Genomic DNA, 13823 nt, shown 5'->3' with positions numbered 1-13823 from the left:
CGTAAACAAGAGCTAATTTAATTGCGAGATAGAAGCTTCGATTCAGCATTTATTAACCTTGAGCAAGCGTAAAGCGATCAACGAAACAAACAAACCTCGCCAGGATCTCACAAACTATTTATATAACCGGCAGTGGGTTGATATGCTGGTCTACACTATTATGTAAACCTACCTTGAGGTAGGTATCTACAGCTCGACTAAGGCGAGATATAATCATAAAGCCAGGGGTGCGATTTCTCATCATTTCAATGCTATTACTATACATATAGTTGCCAGAATTGTCTACCAGAGTCCCAGAAGTAACAACGCGCATTTGTAACGCCACATAATGTTACGTGTTCGTTTCCTTTCCCAATGCTTTGTCATCCCATCATATCGAAAACGGTTAAGAAGATCATCAATCAGAATCCCCAGAGTCTGCAGAATCCCAAACGATAGGGGGTGGTTCATGAATATCAGCGTTCAATAAGCTCTCAGGCAACATCTGACTTGGTGTCAGGAACTGAGAAGATCGCAGAGAAGAGTGCGTGCGACGGAATAATGTCGGGCTACTGCCTACGGTTTCGCTAGAGACGGGCACTGGACGGGCGCCCAACTTTCCCGGCGAAATCAACGGACTTGAAGACACCTGGCTTACCGTAGTAGCCTGAGAGGGTCGTATCGAATTGCGGTGCTTCTGGCTAGGAAGCGATGGCGACTCGTGGTTGGATGATGTAGAACGAACTCGGGAAAGCGCCGGCCTAACAAAACCTTGCTCATCTACCACAGCTTCAGAATTCGCACCGCCGTTCTTATGTGGTGACTGGCTTGCGGGGATAACCTCGTTTGTGGACTCTGAATGTTGCTGCGTAGAGTAATCTGCATCGCTTTGTAGCTGTGCTTTTAGTTCCTGAGATTCTGATAAATCTTCATGGTTGGCATCTTCTAACTGAGAGGCTTCTCCAAACAAAGCGCATCTCAGGTTAGCTGTAAGCTCTCCCACGACGGCTGGGGGTATGTATGTATATTTTTGTGGAGGACCTGCTACCCAGCCTTTTCGCTTCATCTCATCCAAAGAGACAGGATTGTTGAGTTCATAGACTTGAAGTATCTCGTATGCGAATTTTGCTGCCATCTTCCCTTGATTGAATTCGACGTTACCAACGCCACCCTCGTCCTCTATCTCGCCCGGTGTTTTCGGCTCGCTGAAGAGGCACATATACTGGAGCTGCGATTTAGGCCGAGTAATATAAATCCATATCCGAGAAACCTGTTGTGGTATTTTCCAGACTCTGAATTCATGATTCTTAGTTTGGTCCACAATTCTGGCTATATGTTCAGGGTGTAAAGAAACCATGATATCGGAATGAGGAGTTTGAGGACCAAGGGCGCGGATCGACTCCAGAGGCAAACGCTGACTCTCGAGCCCTTGGGTAAACCAATTATCTTGTGAGGGGGGTGCCTCATCTGTTGTGGCGTTATTTTCACCCTGTTCTGATAGGGTACACTCTATGGTTCCCCCGAGCCTAGAAGCTGGAGTCGTGTTGGTGTTGTCTCGTTCTACCCGAGAGTTTGGTATCTCCACTTCCACCTCTGTCCTATCCTCCTGACCAAGTTCTTGGTCCACTGTCTGATAATTATGTGGCTGCTCTAAGAAAATGTCTTCGTCCCCTGGCTCATAAACATTTGGCTGCTCTAAGAAAATGTCTTCGTCCCCTGGCTCATAATCATTTGGCTGCTCTAAGAAAAAGAGATGCTCCTCTTCCTCTGAAGCGAGTAAAGCCGCCGAGCCCTGTCCTGTAATAGTTCGACTGCCACGTGTTGGTGTTTGTTCTAGTTCTGGTTGGTCAATATCCGGACCCAGTTGTGGCTCTAAGTTGTTGACTAGTGGAACTGCGTTCTGAAAGCGCCGGGGGGTAGGACTGTCAGGGTCAGGGCCTTCAAATTCATCATCCTCAGTCTCGTACTCAGTTTCATCCAAGTCTTCCAGCTCCTCGTCAGAATCGGGAACCTCTTGCAGGGGTCGCCGCCCAGTAGACTGAGACTTTGGTTTTGGAGACTTTGGCTTCGTTCTACCAGGTGTAATGTTCTCCTTATCCTCGGGAAGTTCGAAACGCAGCTTCTTCGAGGGCGTTGCCTCTACGGTGGACTTTTGAGCAGAAATCGGAGAGGATTCATGAGCGGTACTATAAGAGTCAGGAATAATAGCATTCCTAGGTGTCTTATGGTTTTTCAAAATGGGAGATGGTGCTGTGACGTTGGTCGACTTGGTTATTAATGGCGAGTGTTGTGGGCTATAGCGCAACAACATAGGTGTCGCCGGTGACTGCGAAGATGGTATCTCGGTCTTTTTCTGCCGATTAACGGGTGTGGCGGACTCAATCAAACTGGGAACGGCGGATCCAGCACCCTCTTGAGTACCAGTCTTCATAGAATGCGCTGTGCTCTTCCGTGGGGTCTTCGCAACGAGCCGGAGATCATTCTCGTCATCGTATTCAGAGTCTTCAATCTGCCAGTTTTCTCGGTCTCTCTCATTTGAGGACATCATCTGGGTTAAGGTCTGTGTGTGAAAGCTGCTTGATATGCTTGGATTAGGCGAATCCCCCAGAGTCTTTCGCCTTTTGGATTTTCGTGGCACCTCATCAATATCCAGTCCATCACCTGCAGTCTTGCGTCTGCTGCTGCGTGATTGTGCCTTAGCCTTCGCTTTTCCAGCCGGCTTGGGCGGTTTGAGCTCCATATTCTCCTTATCGCCATCATACTCAACATCCTCTTCCTCTTCCTCTTGCTTTGCCTCTTCTACTTCCTTTTCGTCGTCGTCAGCAACAAAGTCCTGCATTGCCGAAGAAGTGAGGGAAGTGAAGTCCATTTGTGTCAACGTTTCCTGTTTCAACTTTCTACCAAGTGGCGGACGACGTCCATATGTCTTCGTCGACTGTCGACGATGTGGAAACTTTCGCTGTTTGGGAGCAGCGGCAGTAGATCTATACGTCGTGCCAGCGGATGGTTTCCCACCAGAACGTGTTTGAGTTGGCATTGTTGCGCGGGCCAAAGCTGGCCAACGTTAAGTTAAGACGACTTGCTGCCTGATACCTCGTGACCAATCAAACCATCAACCAATCAATCACTTCTGCACAGCGGATTCAAAACAGGGTTCTACCAAATAGATAGGAGGCCAATAGAGTGGTTAGACGATAGAAGGAGTGCAGCGTGAAGAAATAGCTGTACGACAGAAGATGCAAGATGTCAGAACTCGTATTGTGTGGTTTTCATCTCCCTAACAGTCGATATAAGGGACTAGAGGAGCGGTGGTGATGACGTGGGGGTGGGTTGAACACGCGCTCTGAAACTCCGATATCGCGTCAAGTGCATATCAATTAGTATACCCCGGTAAAGCAATATGACTACACGCTCATATGATCCGATAGTGGCATATGTAGCTTCAAGTCTATCTCCACTTGACCATACCTTAGGTAGGTACCTCCCCTGCTACTGAATGCAGGGATACCACGGTAGGTAGATAGGTACCTGCGAGTTTCTAGCGGTGGCGCAGCCCTCGTGTTACCTAGGCTTCGCCGTGACAGCATCCAGATCAATGATTGACCATTATGGTAGGTAGATAGTTACAACGTGGAGGATTACCACATTCATGATCAAGTACCTACCTGTAGGTACCTAGGTATAGGAAATATATGTGGGTTAGGTGATTTTGATAGCCTCAACCTACATGTACTGCATGTATGTATGTGCTTAGAATAGTAATGCATTCATTCATTTGCACTTCCATTGAGCACATACCTATCTCCCTATTTTATTTGGAACGTATTACATGTGTTAATCGGCCGTTGCTGCTGGCCCCATGCGCCTAGCTACGTAGGTAGGTAGGTAGGTAGGTATCCGGGGTAATTGCTATCACTCCCCCCGGGATAGATCCATCTTCCCCATCTACCGTCTACCGAAGAGGATTTGAGCCGAGGCAATCTACACTACAGGAAATAGCAAGCAGCTTGAGACACCCCCTCCCACAGCGTACCATTCAACAAATAGGCGTCGTACCTTATGTAGGTAGTTACATACGAGTCTTACATATCTAGTAGTACACGAGAACTCGCATCGTTTGTTATCTGCCTTACACTTGCATCCCGGCCTAGGATCTACGTACGGACACGGAGACGGTGAAGGTTTGCTGTCCGAGTTTGGGGTTCGGCTATTCCATCCATCCTGTCTCATGATCTGACCTGCTGTGTGATGTCGTTTGTGTGTCTGCTTCAAACTCGATCAGCATTTGTGTGACCATTGTGTTTCCCCAAGATTGCTGTGTCGGGCCTCTGCCGCTCCATACTATCGCAAATGTAGGTATCCTAGACGCGCATTGTCGCGAGACAACCGAGAGACAGAGGGAAAGACACACTTTCGCTCTCCGACTCACATCCCACTCACTCACTCACTCACCCATCTACTTACTCACCCTACGTTTCTTATAAATTCATTCATTTCTCGTACATTGTTACTAATATGTGGAAAGTTTCGTTGACACAAATTTCTGAATTTACCTCCATCCAAGAGATCACCAACAACCGGCCATTATAACAACAACTACAATTGCACCCCCCACCACCACCATCATCATGTCTTCATGCCCCTTCCACATAAAAGAGCACGTAGTGCCAGGCCAACATGTCAGAGAATGGGCGCGCGCAACATCGCACAGCCAAGACGATGTGGTAAACCTGCACGTGAAGCAGTACATCCCCAAAGATAACCCCTCGCCCCAGCCCGGCGACGTGACCATCATTGGGGCGCACGCGAATGGGTTTCCGAAGGAGCTGTACGAGGCGCTGTGGGAAGACCTGCACACGCGGTCAAAGGCAAACGGCTTCCGCATCCGCGGCATCTGGATCGCCGACGTCTCGAACCAGGGGTGGAGCTTTCAGCTGAACGAGGACAAGCTGGGCAACGACCCGTCCTGGCACGATCACTCGCGGGACCTGCTTCACTTGACCAACGTGTTCCGCGCCGAGATGCCGCGGCCCATCGTCGGCGTAGGGCACTCCTTCGGCGCCAATATCCTAACGCATCTCTCGCTACTACACCCGCGTCTGCTGACGACTCTCGTCCTGCTAGACCCCACCATCATCGTCTTCGACCCGGCGAAGAACTCGGGCCCAGGATCCTCGCCCGCTCGCGCCTCGACGTGGCGCCGCGAAGTTTGGCCGAGCCGACAGGCTGCCGTTGAGTCGTTCCAACGGTCGCCGTTCTACCGGTCCTGGGACCCGCGGGTATTGAAAACTTGGATTGAGAACTCCGTCCGGGATTTGCCCACCCCCCTATTTCCCGAGCTCCCTCCTGATTCTTCCTCTTCCAAACCCAGTTCCGATCTTCCCTCTAGCACCAATACCCATCCCGGCGTAACATTGCGCACACCAAAGCATCAAGAGGTCTTCACATTTTTCCGGCCTCTATGGCCTTATATCACCTCAGAATCATCGGAGTCTTCCCCACCACACAACGTCCTAAAATCCGCCGTACCAGACTACGACCCCTCTGAATCATCAGCGCTAGCACCAGGGCCGACGCCCTACGCCTTCTACCGCTCCGAAGGCGGCATCGTCCTCAAGGCTCTGCCATCCGTTCGTCCCAGCGCGCTCTTCGTGCACGGCACTGCAAGCGAAATCTCCAAGCCAGACATCCGCGCCCTCCGCCTCTCCACCTGCGGCGTCGGCCCCGGCGGCAGCGGCGGCGCGAAGGCCGGGCGCGTGGCCGAGGTGGTCATGGAAGACAAGGGCCACTTGTTCCCCATGGAATGCCCCGACGAGACGGCCGCGCACGCCGCGCGCTGGATTGGGGCCGAGATGACTCGGTGGCGCGAGGAGCAGGCCGAATACGAGTCGTGGACGAAGCTGCCCACGCTCGAGAAGACAACGATGAGCCAGGAGTTCATGGACAGGGTTGGACGGCCAAAAAAGTCCAAACTATGACAGCTAGATTCCGTCCATCTATCTAATTACCTTTTACACAACGAATAGATATGGTATTTTGAGAATAAACAAGGAGACAATGCAATCTAGTTTATAGGCGAGGTCAGGCTAAAGGGGGCGAGAAAGGTAAAATCAACAATCTTAGTCATGTCATTGCTAGAATACCTTTCGACACCCTGTACTGCTCTAGAATTACAACAACGTTTCAATATATGTCTCACTTGTTGACTCGAGCATTTTGAGTGAGAAGAACATATTTACAAGACATACTTTCGAGCCTCTAGAAGCAATGAATAGTGGAGCAGCCGCAGATATGCACCATGCCAACTCGGTGGATTCGAGCAAGTAATGTCTAGCATTGAATCGCTACTATTTCCTCGGAAGCAACCCCTGGCGCTTGATTTCGCACATGGGATAGTTATGGGAAGCCAAATACTTTAGAGTGTCAATGCCATATTTAATGGGGAGGTTCTATTTGGACTAATGCAACATCATTTCATACTGTAACAACTTAAACAGTCTATGTACCTTATGTAAGTTATGAGAAGCTGTCACAGGTTTAATTCGTAAAGGGGTCGGGAGAGTAAGCCCAGGCTGCCGATATGAACACCTATGCCTTTTGCACCCTTTCCGCCCAACCTTACGCCGCCAACGAACCTTTCATGCAGAGAAATCCATTTCACAACTCCTATCCTCATCCTTTCTCGTTTCTTTTTCGTTCTCGTCAGCTCGTGTAAGATTAGATATCCCAGGAGACCTGGTTTGATTGACCCATAGCAAAATGCAGACTACGGTGTCGCATCAGTTACTTGTTGGTCTACTTACGACTAAAGCACAGACGTGCGAGCATGCAATAAAAGAGAGCCCTTTCTTCATCCCATTCATGCCAATCGATCCTACCAGTAGGATACTAAGATAGATGGAAAGCCCCTTGGCCTTCCTTGATAGCCACGAATAGCTGCCGTTTTAGGATATCGATACTAGTGTAGTTGGGGAGTTTCAAGTAGTTCACACAAGTCATGACGCTGGGTAGATAGTCGTCGGATGTGTAAGGAGCCTCACTGGGCTTGCAAACCACCGTAAACATTGGGGTCAAGCTCTTGAAACCTAACATACTATTAGTTGGGAGATCTTATTACAGCAGAAGAGCGTGCACATACCTCCAATGGGGAGCTTCGGGCTGCCAGTAGTGAATTGTAGAAAGTCGCGACGCTGAGTTGGTGTCAATTCACTCATCGTCTGAAGCAAATTTTTGACGCTCTTGCTGTCCATGTTGAAACCATGGTCTGCTTTGATAGAATCCGTCAGGGCTACCAGCAAATGTTAACTTCTTTACCACTTTATCATCATACGGTCAACTTACTCTCTAGAGACCAGTCCTCCTCTGCACGGCCAAAGAGTGTGACAAGTTCATCCGGTGTAAAGGCACTCAAAGCCGAATAAGGAAACACTTGAGAAAACCCAGCACGGAAAGCGTCGACCTGCCGCTTAACGCCACGACCAAGTGTCATGTCAATTACCTTCTCAAGATAAGATTCAACGTTATCGATTGTCACTTGTACATGAGACCCCCTTGGGATGAGCTCAATCTCAGGAAACCCGGGCAAAGTGAAATCCAGAGCAAGATCATCGAGCTTCGTGCCATCAACGACAATGCTCTCTGTATCCGCAACTTTCTGCGCTGGTGTTCGGTTTGGGTCCTCGACAATTGCTTTCTTCGCTAACACAAACTTCTTGATGTGCTTCAATGAGTGGGCTAGGCCAGGATCCACGATTTTAACTGCCCCGAGCGACGGTTTAACTCCTGAACCTACACCTATACGGAAGAATGTCGGATTGAGATGGATATCAATAATGCGAGAGTCAATCATGGACCGGGCGACAAACTTGCCAAGCATTCTGAAGAGTTGCAAAATGATTTCGCTGGATGGTTCATCCTGATTGAGAGGCCTCGGAAAGAGTCCCTTAGGAGCAGATACAAACTCATCAGAGTCATGGGAATCTTCTTCACGCCAAAGCTTCAGCTTTTTCTTGGAAAACTCTTTGGAAACTGTGGAGTAAAATTCCAAAGTTGGTCCCAAACCAGTTCCAACCTCTTCGAAATACTCAACCTCTAATATGCTTTGGGAGCTACCATATAATTCCATGACCTTAAGAGCAGACTCAAGAATTTTAGAACGTGAAATGCGAACCTTTTGTCGCTGGAGACGGCCAAGGAAAGGGCGCTCATCCCTTCGGTCTCGCCGAGAGGTATCCTCCTGCTGTGCGTTTTGCCATCTACTCATTGACCGCGCGTAACCGAATGAAGTAGATTGAAGGAACAGATGCCGCGTCTCAAATGGAAAAAGGAAAGGGTACAATCTAGCCAAATCTTCACTCCAGCTTGGCAGACAATTGCTTGCAACGATCAGGGGCTCCTCTAGTTGACGATTCAGCTTCGCTGTGAGTTTTGTGTTGACGAACTGAGAGAGCGGCTCCACGTTCAACCTTAGGTTGTTCTTGTTCTCCACCACGATATCGTCAATATTAGCATTGAGATCATGGAGTATGTGAAGAAGGCGGAGAATCGATGCAGTAGTGGGATGATTCGCAAGCGACGCAGGAACACCGTTTACATCTGGTAATCCATCGAAAGAGGGCGAGGAGAAGCCGATAGGTTCTGCTGGTGGTGGTCCAGATACGCGGCGAAATTTAATAGTATGTATTGTAGAGAAAACGCTACGACTCAAATGATCAGGAGAAGGAGAGGGCGCGTTGTGCACAGCGCGATAAATTGTCGTTTCATTGGGAATTACTCTATCACCAAGGCTGAACTCAATGTGCCAGTCTTGCGGCACCGACTGTATAGCCGCCGCGTATGATAGCGGTCTCGAAGAAGGTCCTGGTGTAGGCGTAGAAGCGTTCTGTTGTGCTGGGGTGGATTGCGAAGGAGCGCTACGACTAGGAAGGTTGGCGAGCCCGCTTGTCTGACTTGGTGTAGGCACTCGTGTTCCGTCTTCCTTTGTAGCGGTAATCTTCCCCCCAGCAGCTACTTCCATATTGACCGCGGTTGGGTCGGGACCAGGGGCATCTTCCATTTCCTCATCTAACTCGCCTACTATCGCGTCGAGGGCGCTGCTAGCACCCATGTCAGTAGTCTCATCCTCTTCTTCCTCGTCAGTGATTTGTTTTTCATCTGCACACTCGAGCGCATTCTGTAGATCGTCGTCTTCTGCCGGTGGTGGCGGAGGCGGAGGTGGTGCAGGAGTCTCGTCGGCTGGCGCTGGATGACGACGAGTAGACCTGCGAAGAATGGCTTTCTCTCTCCTTGACGGTAATGTCTGGCCCGGCGTTGAAGGCGTCTCAACCTCCGGTTGATTCGGTTTGGATTTCCTGGTTGTACGAGAAGTAGAGGGTTGTGGCGGCGGCGGCGGCGGTGGTGATGCAGAATTAAGAAAACCGGTACTGAATCTCTCTGCAAGACGGTCTCCTGGTACAAGACCAGCAGAACTGGCCATGGCGGCTAATGCTCGAGATAAACCGTCACGAGGCCGAGACCCACGAGGACGCTCGTGGAGATTGATACGAGGTCGCAAGTAATCGTCTAAAGCTTTGAAGGTAGCAATAGCATGAATGGAGACCATTATACTCCGATACGATCGTGGTATGTCTGAGTCCTCATCGGCAGTGAGTTTAATCTTGATCTGCTTCGCCAACATAGAGGCAGCACTACTACTCCGGTTGTCAAGGGCATTATGATGAACAGTGAGTACTTCAAAATGCTCTGAACGACTCAGTAGATCCTGAAGTTTGTGGATCATGACACTGAAAGGTGTTGTCGGCGAGTCAGCGGTAGCTGTCTTTCGCTTGGAACTAATTGGTTTAGCCATAAACACCTCGAGAAAGGCAGCTCTTGCGGCGTTAGCCAAAGCTTCATCAGGGTTACAAAAGACCTCTTCGACAACACGGACCAACCCAGAAGCTAAAAGCTCTGCACTCGTTACACTTTCAAGCAGGTCGGCGTCGAAGTACGATGCAAGTTGCTTCCATAGCGCTGTACCATTCTGTGGGCTCAAATCATTTGCTGTGCGATGGAGGTAGAAGGCCTCAATATCAAATGCTAGATGTTGGAGATCGCTGAGAATCTTTACAGCCTTCTTCTTCATGGCTTTCCCATGCTTCTCCGTTTCATAAGTATCCATGAATTTCTTTGCAGCTTCAGCAATTCGAGTCTTCATTGATGGCATATCAGTAACGAAGAGACGTGGAGGTGCATCTAAAGACATTGTAGAACCATCGGAACTAGGAGAGGCAGTCATGTCCTCGTGGTGGTCATTTTCTTGGTCTTCATCGTCTTCATCATCTTCATCGTCGTGAACATGGTCTTCGTCGTCCTCTTCATCTTCATGATCGTCATGGTCCTCATCATCTTCGTCCTCATCATGATGATCACCATCGTCAGAATCGTTCTGAACTGAGACCCTGTCCGCTTCAGTATTTGATGAAGTTGCGGGTTTGTCTTCTGGTGGATTCTCAACAAGTTTAGCCTCTGGTTCATTGTATTCGGCTGCTAGCTTAGCAATCTCTGATATAACGCCCTCTCGGTAAATTTGATACCGATATATTAGCTCTAGGCGGCTGAGCAGCAATTCGGTAATCTGCACAGCATACATCACCAATGATGGGTGGTCCTGCTGGGACAAAATCGCAGCAAGGAACGAGGCATAAGGGACTGCTTTCAGTGAGTCAACAAGAATATCTTTGTCCAAATTCGAAAGCATCTTCAACTGAGCGTCGAGCACCTTTTGGCGCACCGTTAAGTTCACTGTACTAGAAAAAGCGTCCGTAAGGGTGGGAAATAGGATAAGGGCAAATCTTCGCACTTGATCCTTGCATTCATCTAGAAGCTCTAATCTTTTCTCAGAAGACGACTTTTTACGTGTTCCGATGGAAGATGAGGAAGGAGTGATTGGCCCCATAGCATCGAGATCACTGGTGACTTGAGGCGTAGAAACTTCAGGCCACCTTGCCCCGGGAAGCAACTCGCAGACGACGTTAAGAGTCTCGATGATTTGTTCACGGGGTCGGTGAATCAGGGCTTGCATGATGACCACACTGTCAAGCTTTGAGGCAACATCTTCAGTCTCACTGGGAGGCGAGACGCCAGTTAAAATTTGGTACAGCGTCTCAACAACGTTCAATTTGACCAGCTCAGCAGAAAGACGAGGACTGGCCTTGGCAGTAAAAGCCAAAGATTGGAGGAAAAGGGTATGGATGCTGGAACTGATCAAATTTGTCGTGCCTGGAACAAGTAATCGTAAAATAGCCTTAAGAAGGTCAACACTGACGAGTTGTTCCAGCTTAGACGATTGGTATCGAAAGCTCTCGATGATACGAGTGACACACAAGGAAGCTTGCTCAACGACACGTTGGTCGCTACTTCCAAGAACATTAAGGAGGATTGGCATAACCTCTTTGATTACCGGAAAAGAATCTTCAGGGATATTACGACAGCAGTTGGCTGCTGTCGTTACTGCAGTACGCTGGGTGCTTGTAGCGAAGAAGTCCAAGTACGATAGGCAGGCGGACAGGCCTCCTTCCCTGACTATGCTGGTAGGATACTCGACGGATATTTTTTCTAGTGTACTTAGAGCTTGTTCTGCCAAGTCAATGAATTGGATTTCCAATAACTTCCTACACAAGACGGGAACAGCCCCTCCATAAACAACATTGGCAGCGCTAGCAGGGAGGGCTTCCATGAGATTTGCTAGACAACGACATGCTAGAAGCATGATCTCAGGACTCTCTTCTCCTGTGAATTCGTTCGGCTGCATCAGAATCACCAATTCTTTGACAAAGGCATCGGGAGAAAAGTGTCCCGAGAGATTATCTTCGTTCGATACCAGGAGAATTTCAGATAGTTCTTGTAGAGCAATGAGCTGCACTGAAGGGTCACCCTTCTGCCGGAGATTGTTAAGAATATCGCGTAATCTCGATGAAATGCCTGACATCATCCCAGTCAAAGCTCTAAGAGTACTGGATAAGCCGGCCCCTGGAGGCCCCCCAAAGCCGCCAAAGGGGTCGTCATCGTCGTAATGGCGGTGACGATCTTCGTCATCTTCGTCGTCGTCATGGTCCTCGCTATCATCATCCGAATCGTGTGCAGGTGGCGGCGGTGGTGGAGGAGGTTGAAGAGTTTCCTTTTCCTTCCCTTGATCTCCAGTCCCAGTCATCGTTACGTCTTCATCCGGAGAGGTTGGATTGTTCGCGGGTGCCCGTTTTGACCTCCGTGTTGGGGCGGACGTACTGGCTGAAACTCAAGTTAGTCACAATCAAGAAAGAGTTATCAGTTAGGGACATGTAGTCTACCATTTGTTGCCTGACTGGTCTTCTTGTGGCGACTTGACTTTCGGCTTGACGACGCCGATGCTGCTGCGGAGGCAGGAGTGCCTTGCATAGTGGATGGCACTTGAGGCTCAGAGCTCCTTTATAGCGAATATTAGTTTTATGACCGTACACATATCTGGTAAAAACCATGTAATGTCGGTTGATCAGAGCTTACCCAGATGGACTAGACATGGTTGCTGTGACCTTGCCCTTGCGCTTCCGGGGTGCAGCCGCAGGGGTCTGGTGCGGCGGTTGTGATTTCTCAGAAGGGCTATTGTTCTGCACCTTCTGACGCTTTGATCTACGAGGAGAAGATGGCCGTTCGGTTGGGGGCTCTTGCGGAGCAGGCTTATCTTCGGTGGTTATCTTCCTCTTTCGAGATGAATGTGGTTGGGATTCGGAGGAAGAGGCTGATTGGGCGAGGCTGCCAGTCGAAGGCGCCACAAACTGGTCCACAGCAGATTGACCCGAAGTACGACTTGCTGAGGAAGAAGCCTGAGAGGCCGCAGCGGCTTGGCGGGTAGATGAACGAGTAATCCTGGAAGACATGAGTGTCTGGTGCGGTCATAAGAAATGCATGAAATGACCAAGACTCGAGAGAATCAGAGCCGTGGGATGGACTAAGTTGACGGCCGAGCGAGAAAAGCGAAATGGAATATGTGGGTAAAGGTAAGAAGATATGGCGCGCCCCTGGTGGAGGGTTGCATCTGCAGGTTGGTAGCTCTCGATGCGAGACTGCTTAAGGCTTGACGACCGGGATGCAATTTGTTGTAGATGCCTCAACAATGTACGAGGCCAGCAGTTTGCAACAGAGACGAAGAGAACACAATGCAGAGGGTGAAGGCGGTTGTTCAGGCGGGCATGTGATTGTGATGGATGGGATATTCGGTGGGTAGGCAGGTAGTTGAGAAGGTAGGATGCACACAAAGAGCACTCGCGCCGCCCGGAACGGAGGTACCGAGCTACAAAGCTACCTTGTGCCTGTACCCGACCCGGCCTGACCTGGTCTGATTTCGCGGCAGAGGCGACAATTTAGTTAACCCGGCGAGTATTTGGATTTTGAGGTCTAACTTTAGAGGTGCACCAGTGATAGCGACACTAAGCTGTTGAATTGACGTAACTTTAGATGAAAAAGAGGGTATGGTGTGTGTTGGCAGAACGTGAGGCAGTACAAGGTATCTAGTCATTTACAGAAACAAATAAATGACCATAGAGACATAAAAATGTGAGGTGGGTGAATGAAGCACAGACAATCAGTGCCAGAGAGACGGGATTTTTGTTCATGGCCACAATGGCGGACGTTTTAGTACCTTTAAATGGCGAAACACCAGGTAATGTGATCGATGGGTATGAGCAAACGGTAAGGTAATAGCCCTTCCACTTCCACTACGCTTGCACGGACATTTACAGACGACAGCAACCCCGACAATAGGGAATATGAATGGGAATGCAGATAGAAATAGACGCTATCGTGACTGGGAGGAAATATTGGGATAGACA

General features: G+C 49.4%; 3 protein-coding genes across 3 annotated transcripts; 1 reads left to right on the top strand and 2 right to left on the bottom strand.

Annotated features, from left to right (window-relative positions):
* Positions 1 to 132: 132 nt before the first annotated feature.
* Positions 133 to 3291, bottom strand: F5B22DRAFT_212655 (uncharacterized protein). Its single transcript, XM_047969701.1, has one exon. It carries the CDS (start codon positions 3014 to 3016, stop codon positions 398 to 400), a length of 2619 nt encoding a protein of 872 aa, XP_047830316.1. The 5' UTR covers positions 3017 to 3291; the 3' UTR covers positions 133 to 397.
* Positions 3292 to 4322: 1031 nt separating this feature from the next.
* Positions 4323 to 6226, top strand: F5B22DRAFT_212619 (Alpha/beta hydrolase family-domain-containing protein). Its single transcript, XM_047969700.1, has 2 exons — positions 4323 to 4331; positions 4505 to 6226. Exon 2 carries the CDS (start codon positions 4608 to 4610, stop codon positions 5955 to 5957), a length of 1350 nt encoding a protein of 449 aa, XP_047830315.1. The 5' UTR covers positions 4323 to 4331; positions 4505 to 4607; the 3' UTR covers positions 5958 to 6226.
* A 1-nt stretch (position 6227) lies between these two features.
* Positions 6228 to 13253, bottom strand: F5B22DRAFT_212614 (HECT-domain-containing protein). The gene is made up of 5 exons (XM_047969699.1): positions 12499 to 13253; positions 12306 to 12421; positions 7321 to 12246; positions 7118 to 7267; positions 6228 to 7064 (listed from the first exon to the last, which is right to left on the bottom strand). Exons 1-5 carry the CDS (start codon positions 12870 to 12872, stop codon positions 6868 to 6870), a joined length of 5763 nt encoding a protein of 1920 aa, XP_047830314.1. The 5' UTR covers positions 12873 to 13253; the 3' UTR covers positions 6228 to 6867.
* Positions 13254 to 13823: the final 570 nt, after the last annotated feature.

Source organism: Xylaria bambusicola (genome assembly GCF_022495145.1).
Source record: "Xylaria bambusicola strain CBS 139988 unplaced genomic scaffold F5B22scaffold_24, whole genome shotgun sequence".
In the NCBI taxonomy this organism is placed as follows: Eukaryota; Fungi; Ascomycota; class Sordariomycetes; order Xylariales; family Xylariaceae; genus Xylaria; species Xylaria bambusicola.
Note: the sequence above shows the minus strand (reverse complement) of the source record. Positions and strands in the feature narration are given on the sequence as shown.